This window comes from Eubalaena glacialis, chromosome 19 (assembly GCF_028564815.1).
Source record: "Eubalaena glacialis isolate mEubGla1 chromosome 19, mEubGla1.1.hap2.+ XY, whole genome shotgun sequence".
NCBI lineage: Eukaryota > Metazoa > Chordata > Mammalia > Artiodactyla > Balaenidae > Eubalaena > Eubalaena glacialis.
This window is the reverse complement of record NC_083734.1, coordinates 16,886,863-16,903,181: the sequence shown is the minus strand read 5'-3', so window position 1 is coordinate 16,903,181 and position 16,319 is coordinate 16,886,863. Positions and strand designations below refer to the sequence as shown.

General features: G+C 57.9%; 1 protein-coding gene across 6 annotated transcripts; it reads right to left on the bottom strand.

Moving 5' to 3' along the window:
* Positions 1 to 348: 348 nt before the first annotated feature.
* FLOT2 (flotillin 2) lies at positions 349 to 16,142 on the bottom strand. 6 transcript variants are annotated; one of them, XM_061176704.1, is made up of 13 exons: positions 15,729 to 15,915; positions 10,450 to 10,531; positions 7,309 to 7,399; positions 5,179 to 5,269; positions 4,355 to 4,530; positions 4,128 to 4,251; positions 3,563 to 3,681; positions 3,331 to 3,444; positions 3,110 to 3,229; positions 2,806 to 3,020; positions 2,210 to 2,393; positions 1,754 to 1,903; positions 349 to 1,638 (listed from the first exon to the last, which is right to left on the bottom strand). In XM_061176704.1, exons 1-13 carry the CDS (start codon positions 15,775 to 15,777, stop codon positions 1,600 to 1,602), a joined length of 1,554 nt encoding a protein of 517 aa, XP_061032687.1. In that variant the 5' UTR covers positions 15,778 to 15,915; the 3' UTR covers positions 349 to 1,599. The 6 variants fall into 6 exon arrangements, with proteins under 6 accessions (XP_061032687.1, XP_061032690.1, XP_061032689.1 ...); XM_061176707.1 differs by lacking the exons at positions 4,355 to 4,530; positions 7,309 to 7,399; positions 15,729 to 15,915 and adding an exon at positions 16,120 to 16,138; XM_061176706.1 differs by lacking the exons at positions 4,355 to 4,530; positions 5,179 to 5,269 and having other exon boundaries at positions 15,729 to 15,912.
* Positions 16,143 to 16,319: the final 177 nt, after the last annotated feature.

Genomic DNA, 16,319 nt, shown 5'->3' with positions numbered 1-16,319 from the left:
TAAACCCAAGCAGTCTGACTCCAGCGTTCACGCTCTTGAGAAACAGTTTCCATTACTGAGTGAGGCTCAGGCTGGACAGAGGTGCAGTGAACATGGCAGCCCCTTCCGTCTTCTGTCTGCAGTGGAGCCAGGTCTCCCTGGCCTCAGGTCTGGCTTCAGCACCTGGGCGATGGCGGCCCTGCTCTAGGATGCTAAGGGGGCATGGCCAGGGTGCTGATGCCCCCCGGTGGCTAGGGTGGGGAAGAACAGGCAAAGTGCAGCTTTCAGGCTGAAGGGGTGTAGGGGTGGGGGACCTGGTTGGTTCTTGCTTCCCAGTCTCTCCCCTCACAAAAGCCACAATACAGGGTGTGGGCATAACCAGATCTTTATTTTACCAGAAGGGACAGGCAGCGGGGCAGTGCAGCATCCAAGCCCCAGACCACACATGCAGCATCCACATGCAGGAACAGCTACACAGGCTGGGGCAGGGCAAGGGGTAGGGACTGGGACCACAGGACACCCACAGCACCCCTGCCAGGATGCTTGGGTCCTGGGCTCTTCTGCCTCCACTGGAGCAAGGACACAGAGGACTGGGCTGCTTCCCCATGGCTGGAACCCAATCACTCTGGCCAGGAAGAAAGCTGGCACAAGGGGTGTGGAGTCTGGCCAGTCTACAGCACTGGATTCTGTATAGGGTGGCATAGCTTTGCCCACTGGAAGGGCCCAGCCCGACACCCAGGACAGTACAGCCCTAGTAGGAAGAGGGTCTCTACACTTTCTAGTCTCCAGAAGCGCTAGATCCTGATCCCAGAGGGCTTAGCAGAGTTGGGACCAAGCCCCACTCCACCTAGTAGGGACATGTCCATGAAGGGGACTTCCCTGAGCACAAGCAGGGGCCTCCTAAGGCAGTAGTAAACTGAGGGAGCTGCTCTACACAGGAGGCCTTCCCTCCGTGCCCCTGGGCGGGGGAGAAAGAGGTAAGGTATGAGAGCAGGCCTGGGGCTGGGCAGGGGGTTAGTGAATGGCGCTGGCCCTGGGCCTGCAGCCACAGATAACCTGGGCCGAGAAGGGCCAGAGTGGGCGAGGCTGGGGGCTTCCTGGGGGCAGGGACCAGGCCAGGAGAGGGCAGGGTGGCCGTCCTACCCAGAATCCCTGCACCCATGCTGAAGCTCTGGCTGGGGCCACAGGGGGAATGGACAGATGCACAGAAAACTTCAAGGCACCAGGATTCTGAGGAGCAGCAGGGCCACCCCCCAACAGACAGACAGTGATTATACTAAACATCTTCAGCTTAAACTACATGATGTGTGTAGAGGATGGGAGGAGAGGGGAGAGAAAAAGACAAACAGACAAAGGAAGAAACGTACAGGGAGATAAAGTCGGAAGAGACAAACCAGACAAATGTGGCAGTGAAAATGAGGGTGTGGGGTAGAGGAGAAGAGGACGGAGACAGACAGAGACAGGGGAGAAGGGAAGACAGCCAGAGGCCTGAACACGCAGCACTCCTGGTCCCTACAGACTAAGGCACCAGAGTCAGTAACGTTCCCGTTGTCCCTGTGGTACTAAAACGGGTGCTGAAGAGGGGTCGCTGGCTGCTGAACGGTGTGAGCCTTCGGGACCTCACACCTGTGCACCGGTGGCCTTCTTGATCAGTGGTATCTGCAAGGATGGGAGATGGCATGAGGCCTTGGCTCCGGGGCCCCCAACCGACCGCTCCGCCTGGGCCAGTCCACTGGGCTGCCCAGCAACCCACCGCAGATGGCTAGACACCCACCTTAGACAGGTCCACGCCCGTGAGGGCATGCACAGAGGCAGGCAGCTCGGCCAGCAGTCGGTTCACTTCTGAGGTCACCTTGCTGTTGTCCCCACTGAGGATCACAATCTCATCGACTTTGGTCAGGGGGGCGGAGATTTTGGCAGCAATCTAGGAGGCGGGGTGGGAGGAGAGCTGGTTGGTACTCAGACTCCATCCACCTGCCCTGTCCAGCATCTCTCCCTCCCGTCTCTACCTCACCCAATCCCAGTGCAGCCTGGGTGGCCTTCATTTGCAATTCATGGTCAGATGGTCCAGTGGGTTAGGGATGAGCCTATGCCTGTTGTGGGGTTCTCTCCCCACTGCTGAGTACTCCCCAGTTTAACCCTCCCAGCCAGCCTGTTGCTGTGTTGCTGACAAGGCCCAGAGAAGTCCAGCACTTGCCCAGCCAGTCCCAGCCTGGGGTGGGAGCCTCACCTGGGGCAGGGCCTCCAGCACCAAGGCCATCTTGGCTGCGTCCCCATATTTCTGGTAGGCCTCAGCCTTGAGTTTCATCCGCTCAGCCTCTGCCTTGCCCATCGCCTCGATGACTGCTGCCTCCGCTTCCCCGATTCTGCGGATCTTCTCAGCCTCTGCCTGTGCCAAGAGGACCTGCTTCACCCTGGGGGAGCCCAGGTGGGCAGGATCAGTGGGAAGTGCCAGGGGCCCCTCCAGCCTTGCCTGGGGGCTAACAAACCCCGAGCCTCTGCTTTGGCAGGTGTCAGGGGTGGGGGACCCATGAGAGGGGGGTGCCCTGGCCTTCTGGCTCTGGCCAAGGAGAGGGCACTGGCTCCCAGACGCAAATGAGAGAGGGGACCAAGCAGAGGTGCCCTCTGTGCCAGGCACCATACCAGGCCCTTAAACCTCCTACATCTAATTCAGTCTTCCTAACAACAATCCCACGGGGGAGGCGGGTCACCCCTACTTCACGGTGGGGGAGAAGGGGCCCCCCAAGCTCGGTCAGGAGTGGAGGGAGTGCGTGGGTGGCAGAGGAGCTGGACTAATCCCCCAGCCCGGGCACCAGTGGCACCTACTTCTCGCCCTCGGCGATCTGCTGTATGCGGTGGGCCTCGGCCTCGGCGGGGCAGCGCACTGTGGCAACGAGCTCCTTGTCTGTGCGCAGGATCTCCTGCGCCTCCACTGCAATCTGCTTCTTGCGCTGCACAACCTCAATCTCAATCTCTTCCTGCCGGATCTTCTGCTGCTCACGGGCCCCTTGTAGCTCGTAAGCCAGCTGGGCCTCAGCCGTCTGTGGCGGGAGTGTGGTCAGCATGTCAGAGGCTGGCTGCCAAGTCCTGGGCCCTGAGCCCCAACCCGGGATGCCCTACGGCTTCTCACCTTGATGTTGACCTCCTCACTGAAGGCGGACTTTTGCAGCTCGAATGCTCGCTTGGAGTCGGCGATCTTGGTGTCTGCCATGAACTTCACGTCCAGCATCTCCTTCTTGCACTCGGCTTCCTGGGAGCAGGAGGGGCAGGTGCTTAGGGTCCCCTGAGCAACTGTGGTCCCACCACCCCTGAGCTCCCTGTCCCTGGGGCTGGGAAGGAAAGCCCACATACCCGGATGCCTGCATCCCTCTCAGCCTCGGCCACTCCGATGTCGGCATCTCTCTGTACCACAGCGGTCTGCGTCTTGCCCAGGGAGCTCAGATAGTCCACTTTGTCATACACGTCCTGGGGAGGAAAGGGGGAGTCATCCCTGGGAACAGTCAGAGGCATAAAGGTTCCCCTCTGGCCAAGCTCCCCACTCCCGGATGCACGCAGAGGCCACAGCCTTCCCATCACACTGCACCTTGATGGTGAAGCTGAGGATCTCGATGCCCATGCGGCCGACGTCTGGGGCTGCCACCTCCCGCACCAGCTTGGCAAACTGGTCCCGGTCCTGATAAATCTGCTCCACTGTCAGGGTCCCTGAGGGCAGAAGGATCACGGGCTGGCTCCCCAGGGGCCCAGCCAGCTGGGAAAGGGAGGAGGCAGGCAGGTGGAGGTCTGAGTGTATGCAGGGGTCACGCGGTCAGAGCTGGGTCTTCCTCGGTTTCTTCTTAACAGCGTCTAACTCTGAGCCTCCTCCTGCAGGGTCCAGGCAGGACGAGGAAAAGTGTCCCAAGCAGCACCAGGTGCCTGACCAGACTGGCAGCCGCTCACCCCCTACTTCAATGCCCTCCTCTTCACTCAAGTCACCTCATGTTTTGAAAGGAAATACTTGACAGAAAACGTATCAGCTTTTCAGCTAGAAGCCTCTCAGTGGGACTGACAGAACCCCCTGCCCGCCCTGTCCCCTCCCTGGCCATGGCTTGGGGACACTGTGAGGCTCCTTGAAGGCAGCAGAGGGGTCCCTGGGCTGGGCAGGGCCTCACCGAGGATGGAGCGCAGGTGCCCCTCCAGGGTCTGCAGGACGACGTTCTTGATGTCCTGCACACTCTTGCCCAGGAACTGCTCGCAGGCCACGGCCAGGAGCTCCTTCTCGGTCATGATCTTCACCTGCCGGTGGTCACAGAGGCGCCTGAGCCAGGCTGGAGGGAGGCAGACGGAGGCCCCAGACCCAGGAGGATGGTGATGGTACCCCTCCCCTCCTTCTCAGGACCTGGAGGCCTAGGGGCTGGGAGGGGGTGGAGTCTGCCTGAGGCCTCCAGTGGGGAGAAGACACGAGGAACTGCATCTTCACTGGCAGCCCCAGGCCCTGCCACGGCCTCGCTCCTGGGCATCTGGGGCTCCCCACTACCCCTGCAGTCCGCTCTCTGCCCCTCAGCCTGCAGGTCTCTGCAAAAAGGAGAATGAGCAATAGGGGCACAGACAGACAGACAGACAGACTAGGAAAGAGAGGCGGAACAGGGCAGGAGACAGGTCCGGGGTCCGCCACCGAGGGTGGGCATCCTCCTGCCTTTCTTTCCCAAGGCACTAAGCCGACAACCCCCTCACCAGAGGCCTAGAACATGGTTGAACCTGCCCTATGTGGACTTCTGGAGAGCAGGAAGCCCCTTGGCCAGGCACCGAGCTGGGAAGATAACGCAGCCTCTGACTCCAGAGCTCCCCTGCCTCACGTGGCCTCGCCCTCTGGTCCCCACCCTGCAGCCCCCTACCCAGGGAACAGGGAAGGCTTGGATTCTGGGGCTTGGCATTTCTGACACCTGCAAAGAACGGGGTGGGGTTAGTGAGACACGAGTTCTCAGCACTGGTTCTGTCCTCCGCGGGCCCGCTGGGGAAAGAAGGGGTGTCTGTTAGTCCTGCTGGGCGGCCAAGAGGCCGAGCGTGTTCCAGTGGCGACGACACTCTCTTGGCAGGGGGGGCAGGGGCAGGGGCGCTGGAGAGAGACTGCCCCTGGCTGCCGTCCTCTCCTCCTCCCCCCAAACCCCAGCATGGGGACGAGGCAGCTCAACGGACATGCGCGGGGCTGCTGAGTTACTATACCTGGGCGACACCCGTCACAGTTAAAGCTACCCCCTCGGCCGTCTCTACGTCCTCGCAGCGGGGCTGCAACGTCATAATCTCTAGGGAAATCCTGCCAAGAAACGCAAAACAGGGGCATGGGTCTGGGGGCCCAGGGCCTGGGGTGTGGGGAAAGAGTGCGACACCTCACTGCTCCGGCTGGGACGGGCCAGGGGTCCTGCTGCGGGGGAGGACTCTCCGAGGGGTCAGAGCTGGGAGCATGTGAGGAGACGGGTGGGAAAGCAGGCGGGGGGTGGGGTGCAGATGGCTCACGGGAAGGAGTGGAGTGTGCTACCCACGTGCACACGTGTCCTCTGCTCAGGTCAGCCTGGCTGGAAGAGTGGGAAAGGGAAGCAGAGGAGAATGGGTTGTGGGTAGTCTGGGCTGGGGGAGGCGGGGTGGGCAGAGTCTAGGTGTAGTTGTGTGTGTGTCCTGGGATAGCACGTAAATGCTGGTCCTCTAGGCCGTGCTGTGCGGGCCGTCCAGGGATGCCATCTGAACATCCCCCAGGGAGGGGCCCTCACCTGCTCCCTGGGTCTGCTCACACCCTGGGATGCCCCAGGAGGCTGCTGAGAAAGCTCTGCCTTGCAGCCTGGCACGCTGAGAGTCTGTCCCCTGCGAGGGAAGCCCTGCCTGGTCCCTCTACCTGGCAACAGGCTAGGACTTGAAGCCCACCTTCTGGGGTTGGGGCCAGGTGGGCCAGTGGGGGAAAGGGCTGGGGTCACACTAGAGCTTCCTGGCCAAGGAGCACTAATCTTACAAAGAGTTGTTCTGCCCAGACAACCTGAGTCCTCAAGGGTCCACAGCACCCAGCTAAAAAGGGACCTGGGCATTTGCAGCTGTTTCAAGTAGAACGTGGGTTTGGAGGGAGATGAGGCTGCTCTAGAAGCGGGTCGAGAGAGGCCTGGACCCCACTCATTCCACACAAGGTGCTCTGAGCTTCTTCTCAGGCCTCTGCCCTGAAGCCTGCCCTCCTGTGGCTACAAGGGGTGGGTGCGATGGGGACAGTCCCCTTCCCCATTAGGGATAACACGATGGGTGAGGAAGGGTGTGGTGGTGCAGGGGTTTTGCCTGAGAAGCTGAAAGACAATTTCATGAGAGGGAAGGGGATGGGTAAGGTGACAGGTAGGTCTCTTCCAGCCTGGGGACCTGCCAGCATGCAGGCTCTGAGGAGCCAGGGGCTTTCTGATGTTCATCACTGCCTCCTCAGTGCCTGGAGCTGACACGGTGCTCAGCAGGGAGCTGGTGAATGAAGCAATGAGGATGGGGACTTGCAGGTCATGAAGGAAGCACTTGGACTTGCTAAACGCCCTTGCTCAAGAAAGGGCTTCATAGCTACGGCTGCGTGGCAGTGAGGAGTGAGACAGCAGGTCACTTGCTTTTCCAAGTGAGGTCATGTTCATGATACAGATGGGGTTCCTCTAGCACTTCTTTCCTGAAAATCCCAAAGCGCCCTCATATTGTTCTACTCGCCTTTCCAATATTCCTACAAGGCACAGAGAGGGCATAATTCTCCCCATTTCACGGATGGGGAAGCTGAAGTCTGGTGACAAGAGATCTGCTCAAAGGTCTCTCGACACAAATTAGGGGCAGGAAATTGGAGGGCGTCAAGGGGCGGGGTGAACAGAACTCCCCATGGGACCCATCTTCTGGCCTTGCAGGGAGGAGGACTAGGGCTTGACACTGAGGTGTCAGCCTGGAGGAGGGGCTGGCACGGGGCTCCGTGGTGCCTAGAGGACTAGGACTTCTGTAGGAGTCGTTAGGACGGAACCCTCCCCGACCAGACAGCCCAGCTCTGTCACGAAAGGGCCTGCGTCTCCTGCCTCAACTTACTCCCAATTTAGGCTTGTCATCCAAGGACCCCCACTGGCAGACTTGGGCAGAGCTTCCAGAAGCCCTCGCCCTTTCCCCGCTAGCAGCCCCAGTGAGCGAGGGCAAGGGAGTTGGGGATCTATAGGGATCCATCCTGCCACCCAGCGCAGCAGAGGTGGGAGCAGAGGGGAGAGAGGCACACTCTCAGGAGTGGAGTCCATCCGGCTCCTGCCTGCCAGGCCCCGCAGGGCAGGAAGAGAGAAGGTTAGACACAGAGGAGGGAAGCAGGTGGGTTATTACCTGTGCAACCCCTGTTACGAATAGCGGGACCCCCTCCGACGTCTCAATATTCTCACAGCGACACAGGATGGTCATAACCTCCAGAGACAGTCTGAGGAGCAGCCAGGGGGTGGGGAGAGGCAGGGACAGGAAGGGGTAGGAGGGGACACAGCAAACACACACAGTGGTTACCAGACAAGCACCCAAAGCCTGACGCCTGGGGGGTGGGGCGGGGCTGCTCTTAGCACTTCAGCTCCCCCCGCTGCCAGCTCAGCCTAGGGCCGTAGGGGGACAGAGACACCCCCTTGCTGGCCTGAGGCCTCTGGGTCTCTTCTCTAGCCCCCATACCCTTCCAGTGAGGAGCTGCCGGGCTGGAGGAAAAGGCTGCCGATGCCCTGGGCCCGTGACCTGAGGTTGGGAGGCCTGTGCGTAGGGCACCTGGGTTACCCACCACCTCACTTTCCCAGGAGATTCCTGGCACAATCTGGCAGACAGCCTCAGCTCCACCCTCCGGACACAGGCTAACCTGTGTTTCCAGAATTGTGGGGGGGAGGCCACTCGGGGGATCAATGAGCCACAGAAAATACTGAATCCTGCCCGGGGCACAAACCCTCAAGGCCTGTGCTTCACATCACTAAGAAGGCAATTTAGGGCCAGAAAAGCCCCCCCTCAGATTTTTGGATTTTCTGATCTGGGGGGAAGGGAGTGTCAAGGAAGGCTGGGGGAGAAAGTGTGCCCCTGCCAGGATATTCACAGGGACAACTGGGAGACAACGGAGTCATTCACTTCGGAATTTCCAGAGCTGGGCACAGGCACAGAGTCATGGCAAAGAAAACCAAGCGCTTCAAAGCTACCTGGCCCACCCTAGCTGGGCCTTCCTAGGGCAGCGTGTGTGAGAGTGTGTTCAGGGTGCTGGTCCAGGCGGAGGCCAGGCTGTGGACAGCAATGGAAGGTTGCCTTAGACCAGAGGAAGGGAGGGGAGAGGCTGAGGTGAAGGAGCAGAAGCAGGCAGACTCAGGGGGCAGGGAGCAGTAGGCAATGCGGGCCCCCCAACTCTACCCTCGCAGTGCCAGCCCGGGGGCTCCAGCCACGCAGATGTGCAAAGGCTGCCTTCACTCAAGCCCCTAAAAATAGCACCTTTGGGTCTGAGAGGACTCTAGACCCAGCTCAGACAGGAACCCACCAAGCTCTCTTTTGGGGAAGGAGGAGAGAGGGAGACAGGAAAGAGGGAGGAGGGAGGGAGGAAGGGAGCGAAGGAGGGAGGCTGCAGCTCAGATGCCAGAGGTGGAGGAATCACTCGGGCAAGGGAGAGAGAGCGGCCCACATCAGGGCCTCAGGATAGGATAGGACGTGGCAGCAAAGTGCAGCAGGAGGGACTTCCCTGAGTCTGGAGAAGAATGGCTGACACCAAGGGGGGTGACATGTAGGATGGCTGTGGAAAGTATCTCAAAAGGGAGGCTGGGCTAGAAACCTCTACTCTGACCCGAGAGGCTCCTGCCAGCCTAGGGAAATAAAGGCCCCAGCTTGTGGAGATGTCCCCCAAGCAGGCTAGGGGCTGGGGAAGGGGCTGCCCCAAACAGGGCCCAGGAAGGGGAGGGGCTGCAGGCTCAGACCACCCAGCAAGTGGGACCAGAGGGAGGATGCTGAGCCTGGGTGTGGGAGATCAGTTTCCTAGGATGAGGACAAGGGCCCCCACCCCTCACTTCCAAGCCTGCTGTCAGAGGAGCTTGGCCCTCCTGTCTTGGGGTCTGCTCCCTGGAGCAAGAAGAGGGAGGGGGGACCACGGATGTGGAGAAAGGGCTCCTGGGTGTTGCCCCAGCAGTGGATGCCCGGGCAGGACAGGTCTCTGGGCAAATGGCAAACTCTCTCGGCATGGCTGTACGTCGAGGTGTCTTGACAAGATGCTCTGTTGTCCCAGGACTGCATGGCGGGTGGGGTGGGGTGACAGTGTCTCTGGGGAGGGCACCTCATGGCTTCTGACAGGCCAACTGGCCCCCTCAGGAGTGCTTAGGATCCGCCTGAGAGGAAGCTGGGACCAGTACCGATTACTCTCTGACACTTTTGGCCTTGGGCCAGAAGAGTCCCCCAGGATCCCTCAACTTAGGCAGGGCCAAGTGTGGGGAGAGATGGAACAGTGGAGGGGGTTAGTGAGAAATCAGTGAAGTTTAAAAGTGGTGACATGCTTCCCATGCCCCTGACACTAGCCAACACCCTCAGACTCCCTGGAGCCCCAAGCACTAGCAGCTCAGTGTAGCCACGGGGCATCTCTCTGCTGACTGGTGGGGATGGCATCCAGGAAGGGGATTTCACTGGAATCTCCGCTGCTTCCCCTTCAGATGACCCTCACCCCTGCCAACATGCCCACACTTTCGCAGCTCTGCTGCCTGTGTTGCCTGGGTCCTGGCCTGGAAGAATCTGGGCCCCTCCCCTGATCTCCCGTAGTCAGGAAGGGGTGCTGGTGGAGAGGTGGCCGGGCCTCATCTCCTCCTGGGTGGGCAGTAAGGGGGCAGGAGAGGCCCAGGCCAAGTCCAGCCCTGCGGCAGGCTCTGGGAAAGCCAGCAGGTAGAGCCTGACGGTGGGCCCTCTGGGGAGCTGAAACCTCCCTTCCCCGAGTAAGTCTCTCCAGACTGATTTAGGAGGTCCAGAGCCATCTTGCCCGGCCCCAGAGCCAATTCCTTAGATCCCTACCCCTTGTCTTTAACACGCTGCTGTCAGAGCCCCTTTAGACTGTATATCCATTCTCTGCCATTTAGCCCCCGCCTGCATTGTCCCAGGGCCTGCACAGGTGAGGGTATGTGTAAGGGGTCTCTTCAACCTTTCTTCCCTTCTTAGACCCACTCCAAACAGGTGTGTAATTAAGGCTTCGTGAATAACTCTGAGCTAGAATCAGGGCATTAGCATTCTGCTTGAATTCTCTGGGACAGAAGTGATGCCCTCAATGGAAAAGAGCACACCCACCAAGGAGGAGGTGCCCACAGACAGACCTCCTGCATCCCTGTGTAACCCATTTCATCTGCTTCTTAGGAGGTCCCGCCCCCCCAGAGTGGAAGGCGGCAAGTGGTAGATGCTCTAGCTGACCTGTGGGGTGAAGGGGGTAAGGATGGAAACCCTTTTCTCCCTTGCCCACCAGGATGCCCGGTTTGCTGGCCCCCAGGCCCTTACCTCTGAGTGTCGGAGATACACCACCAGGCCCAGGCCCAGCCGCCAAACACATACTGTTTATAGTCAGAACCGCAACAGCCCCCTGGAGAGCAAAGCAAACCACTGCTGGTCAGTCAGTTCTTGGGTCTGTCTACCCTCCATGCCGCAACAGCAGCTCTGGGCCTTCACCTGCTCTGACACTTGACAACTCCCACTGCTGGGTGCCAGGTGCTGAGGTTACAAATAAATGGAAGGTATGCCCTTAAGGGCCTTGGGATCTAGTTTGGTAGACAGGCAATTTGCATAGAAAGGAGGGTAGCCAATGAGTAGTTCAGAATGTAAGTGCTTTCAGAGAACAGATGAGAGGTCAGTGGGCAGGAGTGAATGGAAAAGCTTCCATCTTTGATTCAACCATCCATTCAGCAAACAAATATTTTTTCATGCTAGGGAAACAGAGATGAAGATAAAATTCCTATCTTAAAAGAGGTGAGACTAGGAGGAGGGACCTTTTCCTGAGATGATGGTCGTACTATGCGATTCGCCTGTTATCAGAGTGACTGCAGTCACAGAGGGAATGCGGGTGGGAGGCTAATGGAAGAGAAACTCTGAGCCAAGGTTGGGGCCTTGCTCATGTCCAACAGTGAGGCTGGTTCTCTACTCCCAGGGGTTCAGAGTGAATTCGTTCTTCTTGTGGGAGTGGATGGGGAAGGCAAGGCCTCAAAACAGAGGCCAACTCATGGTACCAACTGGAAAAGAGAAAGGGAAAAGGCCTAAAAAGGAAGTGATTCCTGGAAAAACTGTGTATCAACTAAATAGCATGTTGAACCTGGCCACGACCCAGATTCATGCCGTGGACGCGTACGGCATGCTCTCTATACGGAAACGAGAAAAATCAATTCTTGAAATTCTTGTCACGAACCCTCCTGCTTATGCCAAAATTACTCAAGTTCAAGAAAACTCAGTAAAAGCAAGAGGGGCTGTTCACTTGCAGTGCAGACATGTTCAGAAACAGACAATTCAAAGGAAACGTGATGGGGAAAAAGCCAGTGGGTGTCATCATTTCCTCGTTCACAAACTCGGGTTTTCAGGAAAGCCTTAGGGTGTGTTCCTCCCATGGTCAAAGGTCAGGGCATAGTTTTGTATAGCTGGGTTACAGTGTCTCTCAGGCCCCTTGGGAGGGGACAAGGCAGGGTGGAGGGGCAGAAGGCAGATCATGGAGTGTCTTAGGTATCAGGCCAAGGAGGGGTGTGTGTGTGTGTGTGTGTGTCTGAGTGATGGGGGAGTCATTTAAGCTAAGGAGCAACAGTTATATTTGCATTTTAGAAACACCACTTTGCACCGGGAGGAAGATACCTGGGTCAGGGAGGCTGGGTAGAAGCAGCCTCTTGCAGTGACCCAGGCCAGACCTAGGGGTTCACGTGGGGGGATAACTTCTAGAGTAGTCTTGTCCAAGATAACTTCCTTCGAGAGTAGAAATGCTCCCCAGCTGTGCTGTGCAACAAAGCACCTACTAGGGACATTTGTTACTGAGCACTTGAAATGTGGCTGGTATAACCAAGGAACTGAATTTTAATTTAATTAACTTACATTTAAGTGGCCACCTGTGGCTTGTGGCTACCATATCGGACAGTGCAGGTCTAGAGCCTGGGTTTGGGTGGGTGGTCAGGCCGACAACCGAGCAGAGACAATAGAGAGAACCGCGAACCAGAGACAAGTTTTAAACAGGCGGAGGCAAAGGAACAAGGACCCCACAAGAGCGGCGGGCCTGCCAAGTCAGAGAGCCGGTGTTTGGCACTGCCCACTGAGCGGCCAACCCTGTTTCCTGGTCTGCTCTATGTACAGGGTGCAAGCAGCCGAGCCAGAGGCCCAGGGACCAGGAGCAGCCCCGCAACGTGCACAGGGGCAAGAAGAGGTCTTAGGTCTCTGGAGATACGTGTCCTCAGGGCTGCTGCTCAAGGTAAGCCGCTGCAGGCTTCTATGCCCTGGGGATGGGGTAAGGGAAGCCTCTAAGGACAAGCAGTCAATTTGAAACCCAAACCATCTCGGGATCCAGTGAAACTGGAAGAGGGTCCAAAACCACAGCTTGTTCCACTTCTTCTGGCCTGGTCGGGGCTGGGGCACAGCTTCCTTGCTGTGGTAGCCTCCTGCAGTGACCCAGGCCAGACCTAGGGGTTCACGTTGGGGGATAACTTCTAGAGTAGTCATCACTTCCTCGTTCCTCGTCCCCCCGGGGACTTCCCAGTGTGCTGTGGGAGGGGTGGTGATAGTGGTGCGGGGCGGGATGGGGGCGGGGGAGCCCAGGGTGGGTGTCCACTCTTTACCTTTAACTCATTCTCTGACCTTGGGAGCAGGCTGCCACAGCTCAAGCTGGGCCTCGGCCAAGGGCAACATGGCCAGGTTCCCAGGGGTAGCAACAACAGGAAGCCGGGACTGCCAGGCTGTCCCGCCCCCAGCAGCCTCCTCCCGTGGAAGGCATCTTCCTCCCCCCAGCTTCCTGGTCACATTGAGCACCACTCCCAAAAGAGGACGCTTAGGTGGCCCCTCCTTGACCTCCCCAGTTCTCACTGTCTCCAGACCTGGAAGTTTCTCCTAATGTTAGCTCACTTTTTCTAACTCAGTCTGCTTTCCTTTGCTCTGTCCTCAACCAAGCTGAAAAATCACAAAATATCCCATGATGACCTCCGTCCTACTCTTAGCCCTCCCCAAACACAGGCGCCAGTCCACCCTCTCTTTCCCTTCCTGCCCCTCTTCCACCCTTTTCTTCCTACTAGTCAAGAAGACCACCTACAACTCTACAAGCGGGATTTTTTTTTTTTTTGGCGGTGCTGCGCGACTTGTGGGATTTCAGTTCCCTGACCAGGGACTGAACCCGGGCCATAGCAGTGAAAGCGCCGAATCCTAACCAGTAGACCACCAGGGAACTCCCATACAAGGGGAATTTCTTGAGTCGAAATCCCCCTTAGTAGTCTGGCAATGGCCAAATGTTCATAAATGCATAAAATAAGATACAGAAGAAACAAATTAAAGTTATCAAAATGTTAAAACAACCAAATGTGTGATATAGTAATATGTGCTCTGTGTAATACATTAAATGATAAGATCTAGTGGTAGATTTAATAACTGGCTTAATTTCAAAGTAGTGATGAGCATGAATGGTTTTTACGGTACCTGCAACAAAGGCAGTATGGTAGGAAAATATCTGCTAATACTATCATGGATTGTTGCTGACATTAATAATCGTAAGAAACGCTAAATATCAGTTTAGGTTAGTGTGAATAAAAATGTACTATTCTCCCCTCATCCAAATGCAAAGACCTCTAAATTCTATCCACAAACTCCAGGTTAAGAACTTCTGACCTACTGTAGAGAAGAGAGGAAGGTGTATGGTATTTGGATTCCCTTTTAAACTCCCAAAAGCAGAAACAGAGGAAAAAATTTTACATTACAGAATGAAGGAGGGGGGTTACACAAGAAGAAGAACCTCCAGACTTTTCAAGTGGAAAAGATGATCATGAAATATATCAACATCCTCCTTCTGAAAGTAGGCTGTGTGAGATGCCCCTGGACTTAGATGCAGGCCCAAGTAACGGGGCGGTGGGGGGGGGGTGCGGCGCAGGGCTGGGAGTCCACGTGCTAGAGAGAGCCACAGCTCAGCTGGATCATCTCAAATCCCAAGGTAATATTATGCTGGGCATTCTCTCTCTCTCTCTCTTCTCTTCCACCCTCCCTTGACTCCAGTTCTCTTAATTCTCAGCGCGGCCTCCTCTCCGCACCCCTAAAACAGCTTCGAAGCTAGCACTGCCTTGGCCTCTGGCCAGAGGACCAGGTTCCTGGCAACCAGAAGGCACAGAGCAGCCCATCTCAGGGGTTCCTTTTGCCCCTCAGTCTCAAGGATCTCCACAAAGACGGGACTGGAGCTTTTGTCTCCTCAGCCCAGAGTCTAGGTTTCTAGAGAGAAATCCCACAAGAAAAACCAAGTGCGATGCAGATTCAGGTTTCTAAAAACCTTCTTTAGGAGTGGTGGCTGGGAGACTGGCCCAGTTCTTATAGAGGAGCAGGTTTGGCCTCAGTGCTCTCTGGGGGTCTCCCTGGTGACCCCAAGGCTATCTTTTCTGGTTTTCAGGGAAGTGAAGGATCTTAGTTCCCCAACCAGGGATCGAACTTGGGCCCCCTGCAGTGGAAGCATGGAGTCCTAACCATTGGACCGCCAGGGTATTCCTAGGGAAGTGAAGGATCTTAATTCCCCCACTGGAGTAAGGTGCTAGTTAGGGAGACTGGGGATTTCCTGTCCCAGGGGAGAGATGGATTTTGAGATCCAAACTGAGACAGAGGCCATGTTCTGGGGTGAAAGTTCCCAATGGATTCATCACACCTCTCAAAGGTGGGCAGCTACAAGTCCTGGCCCAGTCCACCCTCTCCTGTTCATTCTGCAGCCGGCCCTAACAATTCTGCACAGGCGGAGAAGCCACACTGACAGTGGGAAGATATGAGGGATTCCTGCAGCTACAGGCCTCCAAGCTGTCAGGAAACACAGCCTCTCTCCAGCACCCGCGCCAGGGGCTGCACGAATTGGTGGCTTGAAAGGCTTCTGCCACTTCCCAAGATACCCAAATATACAATTTAAAGAGCAGCCTTAAGGCAAGATATCTCTCCCCTCCCCAATACTGCAGTCCCCCAGCCCCACCTAAGCTCACAGAAATTCTGGAGTCTGCAGCATTTTGCAACCAGAGCAACACAGAGCCAGGTTTCTGTAGAGGCCGCACTCGCGTCCCTGCGGCGGGCAGTGCCAGTTAACGCCAGCAAACCCAGCCTGCTGGGAATTAACGGGTCTGTGCCCAGAGCCCAAGGATTCATGTCCAGGGCCCCTCCCCAGACGTGCACCTGCGACCCAACCCCCGGCCCAGGCGCTGGCATCCGGCCAGACTGTTCCCTGAACCCCAAGGTTTCAGTTCGGGATCCCCTAGGCCACAGGGGAGACCCTGCCAAGGGGAGGAAGCAGAGAAAGGAGGGAATAAAGACGGTTAAACACGCAGGGCGGGGGAGGTCGCGGGAGACCCTGGCCCGTGCCGTAGGGCGCAGAGCACGGCAAATGGGAGTATTGGGGGGGTCCCTCCTGGAAGGGGTCTCAGGTGCGGCCCGGAGCGCCGTAGGCTCAGGCCCCACCCCCGGAGCCCTTCCCCGGCCTGGCCCCTCCCCGTTCGCTCCCCAGCCCGGCCCCCGCCCTCCCAGGCACAGCCCCCGCCCCAAACACCCTCCAGGCCCTGGGCGTCCCAGACCCACCTCCCTCGCTGCCCCCTCACCTGAAACCACCAGCGCCTCGTTGGGCCCCACCGTGTGGCAATTGCCCATGGCGCCGGCGGGACGGAGGGCCCTCGGGGGCCGCAAAGACCTGGACAGCAGCAGCCGGCCCACTCCGCGCCCGCCCGCACCGCCGGCCGCGCCCAGCCTATCCCGCCACCCCCAGCGGCCGCCCGCCCGCGTCCCTCCGCGGCCGCGGCCCCGCCGGAAGTGTGGCGGCGGAAGGCGGGGCCGGCGTGTCGAGGGAAGCAGCCAGAGCTCAAGCCGCGGCGGTCAACACGCTTTATGACACCGGGTCGCCATCGCGGGGCCCAGCCCTCAAAGGCGTCCCTCCACTCCCGCCGGGCGCCTCGATAACAACCGCCCTGCCCTTTCTCACCTCCCAGCACCCACCTTACAGCGGCCGGCCCTGGAGTCAGCCCGCCGGGGCTCCAATTTCAGCCCCTGCTCTTACTAGCTGGGAGACCTTGGGCGAGTCCCTTACCTGGCTGCCTAATCCCGCCTCTGGAAAAAGGGGATAATGTAACTACCTAGCTACACGGTCGAAAAGGGCCCAGTTGAGTAATTCTCAATGTTGGCAGTGCATCAGATTA

Coding starts and splice junctions, on each gene's coding strand:
- FLOT2 (XM_061176704.1), bottom strand. CDS start 15,777: ATGGGCAATTGCCACACGGTGGGGCCCAACGAGGCGCTGGTGGTTTCA. Junction 5,270..7,308: donor TCGTAACAGGGGTTGCACAG/GTAATAACCCAC, acceptor GTTTCTTGGCAG/GATTTCCCTAGAGATTATGA. Junction 1,639..1,753: donor CGGGCGTGGACCTGTCTAAG/GTGGGTGTCTAG, acceptor CCATCCTTGCAG/ATACCACTGATCAAGAAGGC.